Source organism: Cottoperca gobio, chromosome 21 (genome assembly GCF_900634415.1).
Source record: "Cottoperca gobio chromosome 21, fCotGob3.1, whole genome shotgun sequence".
NCBI lineage: Eukaryota > Metazoa > Chordata > Actinopteri > Perciformes > Bovichtidae > Cottoperca > Cottoperca gobio.
The window spans coordinates 1,273,054-1,289,927 of NC_041375.1; the positions used below are offsets into that span (position 1 = coordinate 1,273,054).

The following is a 16,874-nucleotide window of genomic DNA, read 5'->3' on the forward strand; positions in this document are numbered from 1 at the left end:
ATGCTTACAATAGGGATGGCTCGATACCACATGTCCGATACTGATACGGTACACAACCATGAGTACATGTGTATCTTTGCACTTTGCTTAACCTCGCCATCTTAAAAAACACATCATGTCCAAACTGTGAAACAAATATTCCGCTCCTCTAAAGGAAGACAAAGTCCACAACATGACTCAGCTATAAAACGCTTCTGCTTCTTTTTATTTAAACTTTCAGCAGCATTTTTGATTGGACAGCACAATTAAAACATTTAACATAGATTTAAAGTTCACATAACGTGGTGATGTTTAGCACGTATAATGTTAACCACGCTCACCATCTTAGGCCTTAAACCCAAGGTACAGCTGAAAGTGATGAGAATGTCATTAGTTTCATAATCTAAATTTAAAACTCATCCTCTGGGGGGGGGGGGGGGGGGGGGGCATGCAAGTCTGTGTAAATTTACACGACAATCCATCCAATAGTTTTTGAGAAATTTCCATCTGGACCAAAGTCGTGGACCGACAGACTGACATTGCGATCCCTGGAGCTAAAAATGACTCTTGTTCCTCTATCCAAAGTCAAGATTAAGCCCAATGTAATGATCCTGATCCATTTAACGGGAGCAAGGGAGGCTTTGGGAACGCTCCATCACTCACTCCATCAACCTGCCAAAGGCTAACAGTAAGGTACAGACAGACTATGTTGGAGGAATGATTTAGGGCTCCAAACATGAAACAAACAAGGCTGCATCATAAACATCACACTCAATCAATACTTACTATTACAGAGTGCTTTACACACAACCCTGCCTGGGAGAAGAGTGGACGTACCAAATGGGTAGTCCTTCAACATACATCATACCCCACGACCACTGGCTGCTTCAGAGTCAATTATTGATCCAGATATCAGACAAGGCAGCTCAAACATAATGTGGTTTCAGCTTTGAATCTTCAGAGCATGGCAGGCACTCAGTGTGTCAATACACACACACACACACACACACACACACACACACACACACACACACACACACACACACACAGCCTCCATCTACTGCAGTTTGAGAAAGCGAAGCACTCTGTTCTGGCTACGGTTACTGAGAAATATGGGGTCATACTGCCGGGAAGGGAACAGCAGAAATCTTTCACATTACTTGGCCAACACGCTGTGTTCGCACAATGATAATTACCATGGTGAGACCTTGCTCCTAAAACTCTGTTACATAACTGGTTTCTCACAAACACACACACACACACCACCCACAAATCAGAATATATTTCAGATTTTCTTGAGAGCTCATTTTGATTTTACATTAACCATGGCTGCCCTCTACTGGACGGGCACCTGTCCTGTTAGAACAGTAGTACCAAGGTATCCTGCATGCACAACGAGGCAGTAATGGACTTACACAGCACAGTTTATAATGCACAATAATTATATAATACCTTTCTTTACATAGCAACTTTAAGAACAGAGTTGTTCAAAAAAAGACTTTATTTTCGCACTAAATGTAACTGCTACAAGTGGACATATTGCCGCTGTAAATAAACACTGAATAAAATCATAAGTATGAAAGAACATTGTTGTTAAAGTTTGTTTTGAAGGGATTTAAAAGCTCTCACTTACTTCAACTTGTAAAAATGCAGCATGTGTTGTGTTGGCTGTTGCAATACTTTAGCTTACTGCTCATATTATATATTATTATTGGTATTATATATAATCCAGCCAAACATTTGAGGCACATCGTTTACATTTGCACTGGAGTGATATGGACTTTGTGGTGACGTGTTGTTGATGTGCAGAACCAGAAGATAACCATCAGACCAGCCAGTTTACTGTCTTAACAAAATAAACAAAACAGTCAAACATCTACTGCCCTGAAGACTTTTCAATGATCACAATAGATGAACAAACCGAATTCTTCACAGGCTGCATCTTTCTTTCTTTCGGTCTCTCCTTCTTCTTCTCTAAATCGTGGGTGTAGTGTGGGAGTGGAGAATTCATGCTGTTGTAATATGTGTTTTTCACTCTCAGCTGCACATTGAATTTTCGCTCCCGGACAATAAAGTTGCTGAACTACATCAAACTGCTCAAAATGAAATGTAGGATTTATCAGATTGGGACATGAATATTTCCCGGTGGCACAACAATACAGTCACTCAATTTAATCCTCTGGATTTTAAACGTGCTGACGTCAAATTTATATAATTGTCTGGTCCCTGTGGCTGTTTGGAGAGAAGCACAACAGCAGCATCTGTGTGGTGCGCGGGGGTGTTGATCAGTAACAATCAGGGAATGGAGACTCAGACTTTGCTTTTATTGCAAATATGACTTTACTTTTTATGTGTTTGTGTGGCAGTAATATGTCACTAAGTTACATCAAAACAGAATATTATACCATTTGGCTTTTTCTTTTAATGTGCAAAACAGCTTTATTTAATTAGAATTAGTCTCAGAATACAGCTTCATTAGAACTGAGTTAAAATGCTTATTACTGGATATATAACAGTGGCAGGAGGTGACAGTGATATTGTGCTATAATAATATCATACAGGAGCAAAATAAGATTTGTGTTTAGTTATGGTTGCTTTGCTTATAGATTCAATACAATACCTAAGTTTCAGTACTGATATTAAAACAATACTTTTAGTAGATTTATCAGAAACTCAGCCGAGACCTACTTTACTAAATATTAACACTTTTTCTCTACAAAGAGAAGAGGCCACATGTATTAAATGTTAAATGTTTAAACACAAGAAGCGGTACAACATTTTCCTGAAAATATTAAGTCTTAAATTGAAGAAATGTCTATTTAAATTTGACATTTTTTAATACACTCTTTTGGTACTACTACTTGTTATGGATACATTTCTGCCGGTACCCTACCAAGAAAGGTACTGAGGCTAAATTGTGCATATTTATTGGTCAGGTACGTGTACATATACAAGGAATTTAACTCTCAATGTATTTACACAAAAATAGAAATACAAAGCTGTACACACATGTGAAAAAAGATAAATATATATAACAGGTATATATAAACAATACAACAATGAACAACAACTTGGAAATCAAAGAGTACAAATATACTCAGTGGTGGAACAAGCAATCTGACTATATTTTGTATTATTAATCTGAAAAGAAACTAAAGGTATGAATAATTGTAGTGAAGTAAAATGTGCAGAAGAGATTAAAATGATGGAAGTGAGAAGATGTGTTTACTGTAGTTTAATGTGAAGTTTTAACAGCCAATTAAAAACGAGAAGGTCAAGTCTCCAACTGCTACTGTAGCGCCACAGGCAGGAAATATAAGGTAGGTCACTATTAGCTAAAAGGTATTTTCACCCAAATGACTCTTAAATAACCTTTACATTATAGAAATACAGAATAATGTTGATAATTCACTGAATTAGTCTCTATGCAAACAGTTACCAGTGACACCTCTGGAGGTGTTAGCCTACTCCTGATTTAATTGTACATGTTTGTAATTCTACAAATGCACCATAGTCCTTTATATATGGGATCATTTGGCTACCTGGACTGCATGGCTGGATTCCATTTGACAGAAATGAGAACATGTTTGTGTGATTTGGATCGAGAGGTCACATCACACTGTAGCTACCAATTAGTTTAATTGGCAGATAGTAGGTTTAGATAGCTAGCTAGCTAGCTAGCTAACGCCCCCATTTTCAAACGGACAGTTATTGCGACTGAAACTAATTGAAACCTGGTTTAATATTTTGTTATTTGTTTGTAAATCCGCTGAAAATGAAAAGACAACAGGTAACATGTGGTTAACTTTAGCTAGATTATATGTTTTGAGAAACGTTGGCGTTATGTTTTGATATTTGTGTAGCTTAGCTAGCTAGCTAGCTTACGCCACCATTTTCAAACGGACAAATTGCAACTGAAACTAATTGAAACCCGGTTTAATATTTTGTTATTTGTTCGTAAATACGCTGAAAATGACAAGACAACATGTAACATGTGTTAAACTTTAGCTAGGTTATATGTTTTGAGAAAACTTGGCGTTATGTTTTGATATTTGTGTAGCTTAGCTAGCTAGCTAGCTTACGCCACCATTTTCAAACGGACAAAGTTATTGCAACTGAAACTAATTGAAACCTGGTTTAATATTTTGTTATTTGTTTGTAAATCCGCTGAAAATGACAAGACAACAGGTAACATGTGGTTAACTTTAGCTAGATTATGTTTTGAGAATACCTTGGCGTTATGCTTTGATATTTGTGAAGCTTAGCTAGCTAACCGTTAACGTCCGTTGTGTTTTAGCCGTAAAGGAGTCCCGCTAACGTGACGTTGTGAACACTCAAAAACGGCTGATTTTACTTATTTTTGGAGGATATTTCGGACACTCAACCTCATGTCTGTTTTTCAGACTGTTTGGCCTGGCTGGCCCTCATACACTTATTTGCCTCGTGAGTATGCGGGCGTGTTGGTGCCGTCGTTGCAGGTGGCACCTTGTTTTTACGATATGGTGATAAAAAATCCAAGTCCAAGTAAGTTACTAAAAACTCAAACTTAGTTAACCTTCAAAGAGTATGTGGGAAACTTTGAATGTAAAATATTGTTTATGTGTGGACTGTACAGTTACGTTTTAAACCAGGGTGCCATTCATCCATCTAACTTTAAGTGGTTTCTTCATCAACAGACGAAAACAGGAAGTTCTTACTGGACTGGTATGTAGCTGACTTTATCCTCACTCTTTTATTGACCATATTAAAACACAATGCACATTGTACAAGGTGGTTTTAAAATACAAAGAATAAAACATTACACAACCATGTTAATATTTTCTAATGTAAAATCAAGAAGAATATCAGCAACAAAATTAAAATAATAATAATGTACATAACAGTATGTGTGTCTTTAACTAATGTTTCATTCAAAAAGGAAAATGCTGTTTTCTGCCTCTCACATGGATATTTCCTGCCCTTCAGTCTGTTTTTATATCCTATTCAAATAAATATATTTTGTATTTTGGACTCACAAACCAAGACATTTAAAGACCTCACCCTCGGATTTGAGGTTAAACATGTTCTGATTAATAATCGTCAGATTAATTTATAATGAAAACAATTCTGCAGCATTCCTCCTTTAAATATTAAAATTGCTACAGTATGAATAACCAACTGCTGTGTTCTTCATGTTACAGTTCTGTATTTGATTTGGTGGATGGTCATAAGTATCTCGCCTTAACTGACCCAAAGCTGCTGGGTTGGTATCTCTGTTTGACTCCAGAGGACAGAAAGATCATACAAGGTAAGTTTGTATTTTTCATTATTATCTGACATTTAATAGATCAAACAAATGTATTTATAAATCCTTGCATGCATACTAGATGTATACAAGAAAAGAGTTGATTGTTACGACACCTATTATCCTTCCTTTCTTCGTCTTCTAAATGGAAACGGAAGAGAGTAATGCTTACAGCCATTTTTTTAAATAAATCTAAATGTAATCATTGTCTACCTGCCAGTGCCCACCAGTGTTTAGGACTTTGAGTATAGGTGGCAGCCCATTTTCCTGGGTTGAAATTGGGTCAAATGTAATTTTCTTTTCTCCCAGATGACGGAGGGTTTCATCAGTTCCTGCAAAGACATCCCGCCCTACAACTGTCTCTGCATCATGTTTATGTGAAGTGTAAGTCTGTTAAAATGATATTATCTTCTAATCGCTCTGCACAGATTAAATGACAACAGCTTTTATTCACAATGCAGATAACATTCCAAGTGTCATACCTGCCCAGCCAACCGTGACCTCCAACAGGCCTACACATGTCCCACAGTAAATACAGTGAATTAAACTTATTACATCAAATGATTCAAGGTTTTATCTTTTGTGATGTGTGATTTATCAGTGATTAGTTGTTTGAATTCTTTTGTTTTCAGATTTCCAACATCCGGAGCAATGAAGTGCAGATCTGGTAATTTGCCGATCTCATACACGGCCAGTGATGGTCCATTACGTTTTGCAGACTGTCATTGAACCTCGTAATGGACTGTAACAGAAATATGTGACACCTGACTAGTTTACAACGTCGGTCCAGCGGATCAATCCTTGTGTCTTGACATTGTGCTACGTAGATGAATAACCTACATGTAGAAATCATCAAAAACATTTTAGACTAGGCTCATTTCTTGTCTGGGAAACTATCCCCTAATCTATTGAGATATTTAGTGGACTAATTAACATTAAAACTTAAATATCATACTAGAAAAACTTAGTTCTGTTTGTTTGCTCCTCTTGCAAGAAATGCCCCATACACATCTAGACTTGGAGCGGCTTACCAATGTGAGGGAGACTTTAACGCTGCTTGGCTGTAACAGCAGCGGGGATGGATCACAAAAACATCTCTATGAGAAAATCTGCCACAGCAAAGACCTACTCCACCTGCAAGACGGCTTCCAAACAGCCTTCAGCAGCCCCTCACAGGTACCAACCCATCAGAAGGCCCACACAATGAGGCTATAAACAGATTTATGTATGTACACAGTTATAACACCGGTGTAGTCTTTAAAAGGCAGAATGAGTAGGCTTTAGAGACATGCAAAAACACCTTTTTAGTGGAGGTATTATTCCGTCTCAATCATCACTTACAACCTGCTAGAAATGTGTGGCAGTGTTTCTGCAGAGACCCTGCATGCCCTCTTTCTGTATTTTGTTATTTTGTTGTGTTCAGGACGTTTCTGGTCGTCTACCTCCATAAAAACATAGCGACCAGGTGCCAGATCCTAAGCACGCATCCAAGAGGAAGCTACAAAAATGGCAGACAAATCTCGTTCTAAAACGAGAGTGAATTGGTTTTAACTCGCCGGCGAGAACCGTAACCCTCGTTGAGCCGGGGCGAGGGGCCAACTTTGGATGTTGTGTTTACAAACCGCAACAAAGAAATCCTACTCATTCTGTCTCGGCTGTTGTCAATGCAAAATGCCCTTTTTGGCAAAAAAAGATTAATACAGGCTTCCTTGAAGGGTTCATCGCATCTATACGAACACAGGCCACCACGGCAGAGGTCCAGCAGCAGCGCAGCTGTGTGCAAGGATCCAGCAGCCCTTGCAAACGTCTCTCTGGACATGGATCTGGAACGAAGCGGGCGGGGGGGAAAGCCTGAGCTCCGGAGCCCGATCGCAAGGCCACAAGGCCAGAGTGCTAACTTCACATGTGCTGAAGTCAGTCCAGTACAGTGAGTATGCATCTTGTGGCTGATAGCAATATGTCGTTTGTTCATTTATTGCATGACAACCATCTCTTTTTTTAATTTACATTTTAGATATAAATATCTGGAAATTAAAAACAATCAGTTTGAGAGTTTTAGGCTAAAACTCCAACCTAGATCAACCAGTGCAAACCACATCTAGATACAAAATATATTTTACTTCACGTTGATTTGTCGTTAATTAAGGGCTTGATATGAATAACTTGGATGTCTTTAATTACATGTCTGTAAAATAATGGATTTTTTATGAAACTCTTAAGTGTATTGTTCTGTTTCATCTTGTTATGCAATATGAATTCCTATTGATATGAGCAACATTGCTTCACGTCACAGGTCAGAATGGCAGAAAACAATTGAGAGCGGCTCGTCTCCTGAGTACTACGGCCTTCACAGTATTCAAATGGATGCTTCACAGAACAATGAAAGAAGCATTATCCAGCCAGTGGAGCTCGAACAGGTCCGCTCTCCTCTGGTTGAGGAAAACACAAAGGAAGCGTGTGAGGATCACATGGTCTGTGGTGATGAGTACACTGCAGATAATGATGAAGCTAGCTTAAGCTTTGCAGATCAGAGTGACAACTTCCATAGCATCATGGAGAACGATCAGAGCATACTTTCCTGTCTGACCAGCGAAGATGTGAAAGCACAGAACAAAGAGCTTCACTCAGATGGTGAAGCCCAGGCAGCCTGCAGTGACACCTTGAACGCTGTCATCAAGATGAACACTGCAGATAGGTGCACCTCCCCTATGCCCTGCGTTACTACATGTGACAGTATGGTTGGCACTGAGCGGGCACTGTGCACGTCAGCTGTCACCCAAACTGAGGATCCAGAAACAGCTGACAAGCATGTCATCACTGAAGTCCACATGGCAGATCTGGACTATCTCACTGAGGTAACGTTAAATCCAAAGAGCAATTATTATAATAGCTCCAGCAAAATGTTACACAACTCCTTTTTGGTTTTATTATTTCAGGAATTTATTAAACTCAAGATTACTCAAGATGAAGTGAGAGAGCAGAAAGAGAAAAGGTAATGCATCAGATCCACTCAGTCCTACATTAAACCTGTTCCCAAGGGATTTCTTCCACGGTTGGACGAATATCTTTTAATTATATGCATTTTTGCAGTTCGGGTTGTAAAGTGAGAAAGGATTGTGACTGTGTCCAGCGTGCTCAGCAGGCAGAGCTGTGCCTCGTGGCCCTGCAGTACAGCATGTGCAGACAGCACTGCTCGACTCTGTACTATACCTCTGCTGAGGGAGGCCAGCTCACCCCAATGTAAGGAGACAACAAGCAACAGTTGTCAGACTCGAATGTAATATTTATTTAAGGAAGCCAGCTGTTAATGTCGACTAGTATTTACATTTATCATCACCCTCTCTCTGTAGGCCAAAGAACCCTCCTGCAAATGTTGTACGTGTTCTGCAAAAACTGGAATCTGACTATAATCAGATGAGGGATAAGATCCTGGGCGGCGTCCGTCTGCAGCAACTTAAGCCTCTATCTGTTGATTCTGAGAAGATCATCACGGGGACAAGTTACGTCCCCGCACAGGTGAGCCTCAGCCTGCTAATACAAAAGCGTCTCAATTCTTAAAACTGAGTTCATATATTGTATTTTAACCACAGCTGTGATGGTAATGATCTAATTCTAAGTTGTCCTTGTTCAGATCATCGGTGATGTGCTGGCAAATGTTCCATCTTGGTATGTTGGCACAAACGTGCATGTGAGTCTGAAGTAATTCAATTTCAATGAGGACTAGACTCTAGCTGCTGTAATGTTGTCTTTTCTGTCTCCAAGGAGATCCGAGGAGCCACAGAAACATAATCCATCATCAGGGGAAGAAAATGGATGTCCCGATGATCAAAGCAGAATCGCCTGTCAGGTAAGTTTACACACTGAGGTGCGAATTCACAAAAGGATTGCACGGCTTTTGCGGCCGCTTAACCTGAACAAAAAGACAAAAATAAACTTCTTAAAGCACCCACAAAGGGTGAGATGCAGCACAAACTACGCTGCCGAGCAAATAGCATCTCAGTGCTCCTGTGCTATGTGCACACATACATTTGGTGCATAATTAGCCCCTTTCTATGCAAATGAGCCTCATTGTAAAAAACAACCTAATTCAGGAAAGTCAGAGCTAATGGCCACATGCAGCTACAGTGAAATGATTGGTGTCTTCAGAGAGTTGGTGGTAACTGAAGAACATTTATAGGAGGTGTCACATCAGACGTCCAGTGATCACGGCAGCAGTGATGGTCGTCAGGCTCAAACTCATGAAGATGCAGTTAAAAGACAAAGTTATTATACAAACAAATTTCTTCCTCCACAAAAAAGGGCAAATTGTACTTTGCTGCAAAACTTTGTTTTTCAAGCCATCGCGTGTTTGCGATGTAATATCATAGCACAATATATTTTGTGCATGGGACCTGGAGACGGGACAGATCTTTGTGAATTCACCACCAAGACGTCAAAGAAGAGCACAGCTCAAACCCTTGAGCAGCTTTATTGCTGCTAATTTCACTTAATTCAGCATTAAGGCCTCATCAGTTTGATCAGCTTTGGTTCGGCTCATTTCTTTGCCAGCAGAGTCACAGTCAGGAAAAACAGATAAAGAAGAAGAACAGCAAAGCAGGGAGAGCCCTCACTCTTGTTCCCAAGTATAGAGACGCTATTCGTAACTCACACAAGCCAGAAGAAAAGCAGACCAGTAAGCAGAAGTATCCCTCTCACATTTCAAATAATCACCTGGGAAGTATTTTAAAGATTAAATCAACGATGTGATTATCTGTGTGCACAGCAGCTGCATGCGAGGCTTGGTACGATGCTGAAGAAGACCTGGAGCCTGCCGGACCTGCAGGACCTGCTGAGACGGGACAGGAGCAAACAGTGTTTGCAAAAGATCCGAACAATAGTGAGTAGCTAAAGAACTGCAGCTGCACATGGAGAGATTTTCAATTTCCTTTTGGATCAAATCCTTAGTGGGGAATTTGTTTTACCACAGAATCAGCCGGTGAGGAGGTGAAAAGCTCCGTACTCTGTGTGTCCAACCTCCCCAGTGATGTGACAGAGGTTTGTATATTTATTCTGCTGACTGCTCAAACATCACCACCTCAAAGTAGTACTCATGGGTTTAAGTGGCATTTAGAGTTGTCTATGTAAATCGATATTAATAGATGTTGGACATTTTTAATAGCTATTCAGATGATGTGACGTTCATGCGTTGTATAGTAGCATCACAGCCAGCAGAGGGCAGCACAGGCTTTTACTCAAACCTTTGTTTTTACCAGAGTGATGTGATGCTGTGGTTTGAGAAACACCAGGCCTCTGAAGTCAACGTCTGCTGTCTAGAGAATGATTTGAGGTGAGCGACTGCTCTGCAACACATACGAGTCCGTCGTCCTTCTATTACACGTGTTGTTGCATCGAGAAGCACGAAATGTTCTTCAGCGTTAACCGTTACGTCTGACGTCCTTATTCATCAGCGTCAGTTAGTTCAGTCAGACTCTTCATGCAGCATTTTGCTTCTCAAACGAACATCCGTGTAACGCGTCTCTCGCTGGCTGCGTTTCTCTAGCGTTGCCATAGTGATGTTAAATGGACCCCAATCTGCCGAGGCTGCAGTGAAGGAGCTGAATGGCTGCAGCATGCGAGGCCATACTTTACATGTGGAGCACTTCAACAGAGCCATTGGGGAGAGCCAGGCCTCGGCCACCATCAGCGGGCCTGAGGGCGCCAAACCACACGCCACCAAGACGGCCTCCAACAGCCCTGAAGGAAAGGTGATTATCAATCTCCTCACATTCTGAGTTCAGCTCAAATGTGAAGATGTTCTGCTTTGCTTTGATTCATATGGAAGTGAACAGAATATCTTTATGTTGTCACCTGGGACGTTACACTGGGCAATTTTCACTGTTTTCTGACATTTAATAGCAACAAATAATGAAAATGATCATTAGTTGCAGCCCTAAAATAAAGAATAATGTCCTTGTAGATCATTATATTCATTTACATAATCAATATTTAACCGTCTGAATAAGTTTTATGCTTTAGGATTGATTCATCTCACTGTCCTCTCTGTAGCTGATAAGTCAGGCACCACTTGGCTCCAGCATGAAGAACAGGAAGGTGGTCTGCATCTCCCCCGCAGCAAAGGGAACCTGCGTGCCCCAACACTACGCCACCATGGGCAGCTTCGACACCCTGATGACGGAGCTGACGCAGCGCCACCCAGACGTTGCAAGGCAGAGGATTGTGGATGCTCTGATGGAGCTGAAGGCGACGCAGCAGGGCGTCCTCAGCGGCCTGCCGCTTAGGACCATCAGGGAGATGACGTCCGAGCTGCTGACCAGGCCGGCGAGTGCCGCGCAGATATGAGGGAGCGGCGCTCCGAGTGTTCTGTTACCAGTGATTTGTCTGAATCAAGTTTTCGTTAAAACTCATATTTCAAAGAAGGGGATCATCCTTTTTGTTACAATCTACTTTAGTCTGTTATTTCCAATCAGATTTGTATTGAGTGCAGTTTTTTTTTTGGATATTTAAAAGTTGGCAGATTGAAAGTTTGATGGCTTAACACAGTTCTTATTCTGCAGTTACATTAGTTAAAGAAAATAGTTTCTAAGATGGTGTTTAAGGTTGCATACAGTTGTATATGCAGCAGCTTTATGTTATGTCGTCTGTCAATAAAGAACACTTATTGAAATATTCTCTTACCTTCAGCTTTGTTGTGCTCAACGTGAACTCTGTGTTTGATTCAATGGGGTTCATTATAGTCCTTATTTAATGGGGTTAGTATAGTTAGTAACACATGCCAGACACCAGGAGGAGACAAAGGGAGCTATGATGAACCTTAATATTCTGAATCTTCAGTTGAGAAGTAAAGGCAGGTGAAGATGGCTCCCTTTGACTCCTCTTGATATTAAATATGTCTACCAGCCTCGGTGCTCAATTTGGATTTGTTTGCTCAGATTTGATTTTTTTGGCTGTTCAACAGGTTTACTCCCTTTGCTACACATTATTTACGTTTACAGGGTCGACCTCTTTATTGACCTTTTAACGTATAAAACACAGACGTCTCCGTGAGTCCACATTCTTTTGGCAGAATCTTGGTTAAAGCCCGCTTCATAAACAAACCCCTGTTAAGTTTTATGAAACTTATCGGTTAAAGCCAGTATATTCTTTAATCTTTCACTTTTCCACTAACTGTGTAAAGAACATGAAACACATTTATCAGAGAAACTTCCTCTTGCTCCCGTGGTAACACCGTCTATTTGATCTCAAGTTTTTCAAAAATACACACCTTTACCTTTACACATTCAATGTTAAACCAGGTATAATTCACCATTAAAAGGCTAAAGTGAAGAGATATAAAATATCACCATTAAAAGGCTAAAGTAAAGAGATATAAAATATCACCATTAAAAGGCTAAAGTAAAGAGATATAAAATATCACCATTAAAAGGCTAAAGTAAAGAGATATAAAATATCACCATTAAAAGGCTAAAGTAAAGAGATATAAAATATCACCATTAAAAGGCTAAAGTGAAGAGATATAAAATATCACCATTAAAAGGCTAAAGTAAAGAGATATAAAATATCACCATTAAAAGGCTAAAGTAAAGAGATATAAAATATCACCATTAAAAGGCTAAAGTAAAGAGATATAAAATATCAGCATTAAAAGGCTAAAGTAAAGAGATATAAAATATCACTATTAAAAGGCTAAAGTAAAGAGATATAAAATATCACTATTAAAAGGCTAAAGTAAAGAGATATAAAATATCACTATTAAAAGACTAAAGTAAAGAGATATAAAATATCACTATTAAAAGGCTAAAGTAAAGAGATATAAAATATCAGCATTAAAAGGCTAAAGTAAAGAGATATAAAATATCACTATTAAAAGGCTAAAGTAAAGAGATATAAAATATCACTATTAAAAGGCTAAAGTAAAGAGATATAAAATATCACTATTAAAAGACTAAAGTAAAGAGATATGTTTTAGCTTACCTTTGAAGATATTGAGCGAGCTTGCCTCCCTAATGTCTGCAGGTAAAGTGTTCCATAGCTTTGGTGCATAATTGCTGAAGGCTGCATCCCCAATTTTCTTTTGGATGTTTCTGGGAACATTTAATAAACCAGTAGTGGATGATCGTAATGTTCTTGGGGGCACATAGTTGATTAGAGAGTTGGCAGTGTAATTTGGTGCGGTTCTGTTTAGGGCTTTGTATACAAGAAGGAGGACCTTAAAATCAATTCTAAATCTGATATTAATATGTGATTCCAGTGGGAACTGACTGACCACATGTAAAGTGGATTCAGATTCCATGTGACTTCTGTCCACAATGATTCTGCCAGCCTGCAGCTAGTCAACAACAAAAGAGGAAATTGAACTCTTTGCTGTCGACCTCAGCAACAAAGCTCCCCGGCCCCTGGCAGTGACTGGAACCTTCTCTGGGAGCCACCACTAGGTGTCCACACCACCTCTGCGAAGTGTCAAACACAACGCGGTGCCAACTGTTCAGCGAAGCAGCGAAGGGGTTAATGTAATCCCGAGCTGGGAATGGGCGGAGATTCCAGCTGGGACACAAACCGGACTAACCGAAAAGGCACCACTCAAATCTGGAGAAGAAAATCTGTTGGAGTTGTTTGCATTAATTGAATCCTTTTTGTTTCCTCTCCCCGCTTCACCTTTTGCACAGATTTCGACCGAATCGGACCGAGAAGTGAAATGAAATCGATGGAGAAGTTTTGGAGTCGCTGTCAGCTATGGGTGAACTAGTCAAGACGTGGAAGGCTGGTGGGTCCAAACGGAGAAACTCGAGAAGCGGATCAACAGGACACACACCGCTCGCGTTGTGCACACTTTAAAACAATGGAAGAGTCTCCCTGCCTCTCCACGGACCCTTCGTTATGAGCCGAGGACACGCGCTTCAGTGGAGCTGAGATGGTCTAAAGCACACGTTACTGCTTCAACGGGACTTAATCCAAATGAGAGGTCTGATGGTAAAGTAATTAACCGGTGTCAGCTGCGAATAGACATAGAAATCTGGTGTTTCACACAGCGCGGATACAAACACGCCGAGTGACACCATGTGGAGCCCGGGGACGCTGATGTGGCGCGCGGCTGTGTGCTGCGTGCTGCTGGAGACGGTTCTGCACACTGCGAGAGGTAGGACAATGCAGGCTGGGTTTGCAGTACATTGTCTGCTATCAGCCTGATTTTGCAAAAACATCACACGATGAGTCACTGTTTGGTGTGCACACACACGCGCGCACACACGCGCACGAGGAGTGGAGCTACTGTAAACTGCAGCCACATGGAGGAGAGTCAACATTTGGTTGTTTGTTGCAGCTCTGAGATGTAAACATAGATTTCATAAGTACCCCTCCTTAAAAACAAATAGAAGAATTGCATAATATATAATTTAACACACACACACACACACACACACACACACACACACACACACAGGCTTTCAGGTAGATTTAAAACACTATGTTCAATGCGTTTAAGAATATATTTTAAACTTTGTATTTTATTTTCAGTGTATACATTTAATGAGAGTTGTACAACATAATGTAAAAAGGGAAGGTGTAGTAAATCATCCTACACCTTCTCAGTCTGTATAAGTTTGCTTTGCTTTGTCAGCATTTCAAAAGTAAAGACTTATTCTTGTTACTTTAATATTATTTATATGTAATCGGTTTTGTATACGTTGACTGAAGGGAAGTAAACTAAAAGGACCCTTTAGATGCCAACACTACACACTGACTGACCTGACAAACAAACACCTGTAATATTAAAGACGTAAATATTATAATTTAGAATAGTGCATACTGCATTTGTTCCTTGAGATGTCATCACATTTTGTCACCTCATTTACAGATGAATAGGAAGACATCCCATAATGCAAAGCACTCCAATGCAACGCCACAAGCTCCAAACATTAGCATAAAGCTGAATAAACACTGCCAACAATCACAAAGTATTGTGCTGCTTAGTGTCACGTTACATTACGAAGGAGTTTCTGCTCTGTTCCCGTCCCGGTGTATGATGTGTTCCCGTCCCGGTGTATGATGTGTTCCCGTCCCGGTGTATGATGTGTTCCCGTCCCGGTGTATGATGTGTTCCCGTCCCGGTGTATGATGTGTTCCCGTCCCCTCTCAGGTCTCAACATGTGTATGAGTGGCAGCGCTACGTCCTGTGAAGAGTGCCTGCTGATTCACCCCAGTTGCGCCTGGTGCGCACAAAAGGTACAACATAATTGTCCTGATTCATACACTGTGCAGTTACAGCTTCCACCGAGGGGACGTGGTGATTGTAGGCCGCACTTGTCATTATATTTCAACCCGTCGTCATTCTTCAGACAGTAATGGCAGGTCTGTGGTTTCATCCTCCAGGAGTTTGGGACGGGGCGGACTCTGACGTCACGGTGCGATTTTACTCCAAGCCTGCAGAAGAGGGGCTGCGACGTGCAGTTCATCGAGTACCCCACCAGCAGCATCTCTGTCCTGCACAACATGCCTCTGAGTTCTAAAGGGTCCGGGTCGACCCAGTACGACGTGGTGCAGATTATGCCTCAGAAGATCTCTCTCAGCCTGCGGCCAGGTATCTATAGGCATTTTGAGTCCGGCACAAGCGCTGCACATGCATTCGAGACGGTACAGTTAAAAAAAGAAACGTTTTCTTATGAATAATACAAAGCTTCCTTCCTCGACTCTGAAAGGAAAACCTCGCCCACAGAATGAACATTTGTTATCAATAACTCATGCGGTGGAAGAAGAGTCCACAAACTGAGAAAAAGTCTTTGCATTGAAGTGAATCTGTTTACAAACTGGTGCAGAATAACCCAACTCCTCCATCCAGTCGTACCATCACTACTTCACTGACTCGTGCAGAACATTATGTAGAGTGCCAAGCAAGCGTGAGGAACAGTAATGTGTTTGGGGAGTAGTGAGCGTACAACTGGATAAATGAGACTTTGATTATTGAAGTTTTCTACAAGAGGGAGATGAATTGATTCACAGATGTTCACGTATTTGAGTGTTTTTATGGTAAAACCCGCTCACAGATTCTTTCCACCTGCTCCTCCAGGAGACCAGACGTGGTTTGGGCTGCAGGTGCGGCAGGTGGAGGACTACCCAGTGGATCTCTACTACCTGATGGACCTCTCTCTTTCCATGAAAGACGATCTGGACACCATCCGTAACTTGGGCACCAAGCTGGCCCTGGAGATGGGCAAGCTCACCAGCAACTTCCGGCTGGGCTTTGGCTCCTTTGTGGATAAAAACATGTCCCCCTTCTCCTACACAGCACCCAAGTATCAGATGAACCCTTGCAATGGGTGGGTGGTGGCAGCAGGATTTATCGCATGTTGAAGTCGGGTGGTGTTTTGATGACGTCTGGATATAATAACACTCGAGGTGTGTCAGCCCAGTTTTAATGAAGCTGCATGTGAGCTTCATGAATCATGTATGATTAGATGTCCTTCAGTTGCGAGGGTGAGCGATCCCTCTTCACATTCGATAAAGCAGAGGGATTTAAGCAGTTGTGCAGAGTAGCTGCTCCTGCGCTGCTCAGGGCTGTCCATGAGCAAACTGACAGGCAGCAGAACAGAGCGGCTCCAAAGCTGCGGCACACGATGTT

At 41.0% G+C, this 16,874-nt stretch overlaps 2 protein-coding genes across 7 annotated transcripts in view; both read left to right on the forward strand.

Moving 5' to 3' along the window:
* Positions 1 to 3,532: 3,532 nt before the first annotated feature.
* rbm44 (RNA binding motif protein 44) lies at positions 3,533 to 11,927 on the forward strand. Of its 6 annotated transcripts, none has more exons than XM_029458429.1 (21): positions 3,533 to 3,769; positions 4,383 to 4,503; positions 4,656 to 4,683; positions 5,160 to 5,266; positions 5,573 to 5,647; positions 5,725 to 5,791; positions 5,872 to 5,930; positions 6,258 to 6,439; positions 6,979 to 7,190; positions 7,557 to 8,118; positions 8,200 to 8,255; positions 8,354 to 8,503; positions 8,614 to 8,779; positions 8,895 to 8,929; positions 9,026 to 9,110; positions 9,812 to 9,935; positions 10,029 to 10,139; positions 10,230 to 10,297; positions 10,516 to 10,589; positions 10,803 to 11,007; positions 11,309 to 11,927. In XM_029458429.1, the coding sequence occupies exons 1-21, from the start codon at positions 3,755 to 3,757 to the stop codon at positions 11,600 to 11,602; spliced, it is 2,796 nt and encodes a 931-aa protein (XP_029314289.1). In that variant the 5' UTR covers positions 3,533 to 3,754; the 3' UTR covers positions 11,603 to 11,927. The 6 variants fall into 6 exon arrangements, with proteins under 6 accessions (XP_029314289.1, XP_029314290.1, XP_029314286.1 ...); XM_029458430.1 differs by having other exon boundaries at positions 9,815 to 9,935; XM_029458426.1 differs by having other exon boundaries at positions 3,534 to 3,769; positions 10,026 to 10,139.
* Positions 11,928 to 13,725: 1,798 nt separating this feature from the next.
* itgb5 (integrin, beta 5) overlaps positions 13,726 to 16,874 on the forward strand; it is a 38,357-nt gene continuing 35,208 nt past the window's right edge. The window contains exons 1-4 of the mRNA XM_029458752.1: positions 13,726 to 14,396; positions 15,396 to 15,481; positions 15,629 to 15,836; positions 16,323 to 16,572. Of these exons, the coding sequence (XP_029314612.1) occupies positions 14,318 to 14,396; positions 15,396 to 15,481; positions 15,629 to 15,836; positions 16,323 to 16,572 (623 nt within the window). The 5' untranslated portion in view covers positions 13,726 to 14,317. The remainder of the gene's footprint in view (positions 14,397 to 15,395; positions 15,482 to 15,628; positions 15,837 to 16,322; positions 16,573 to 16,874) is intronic.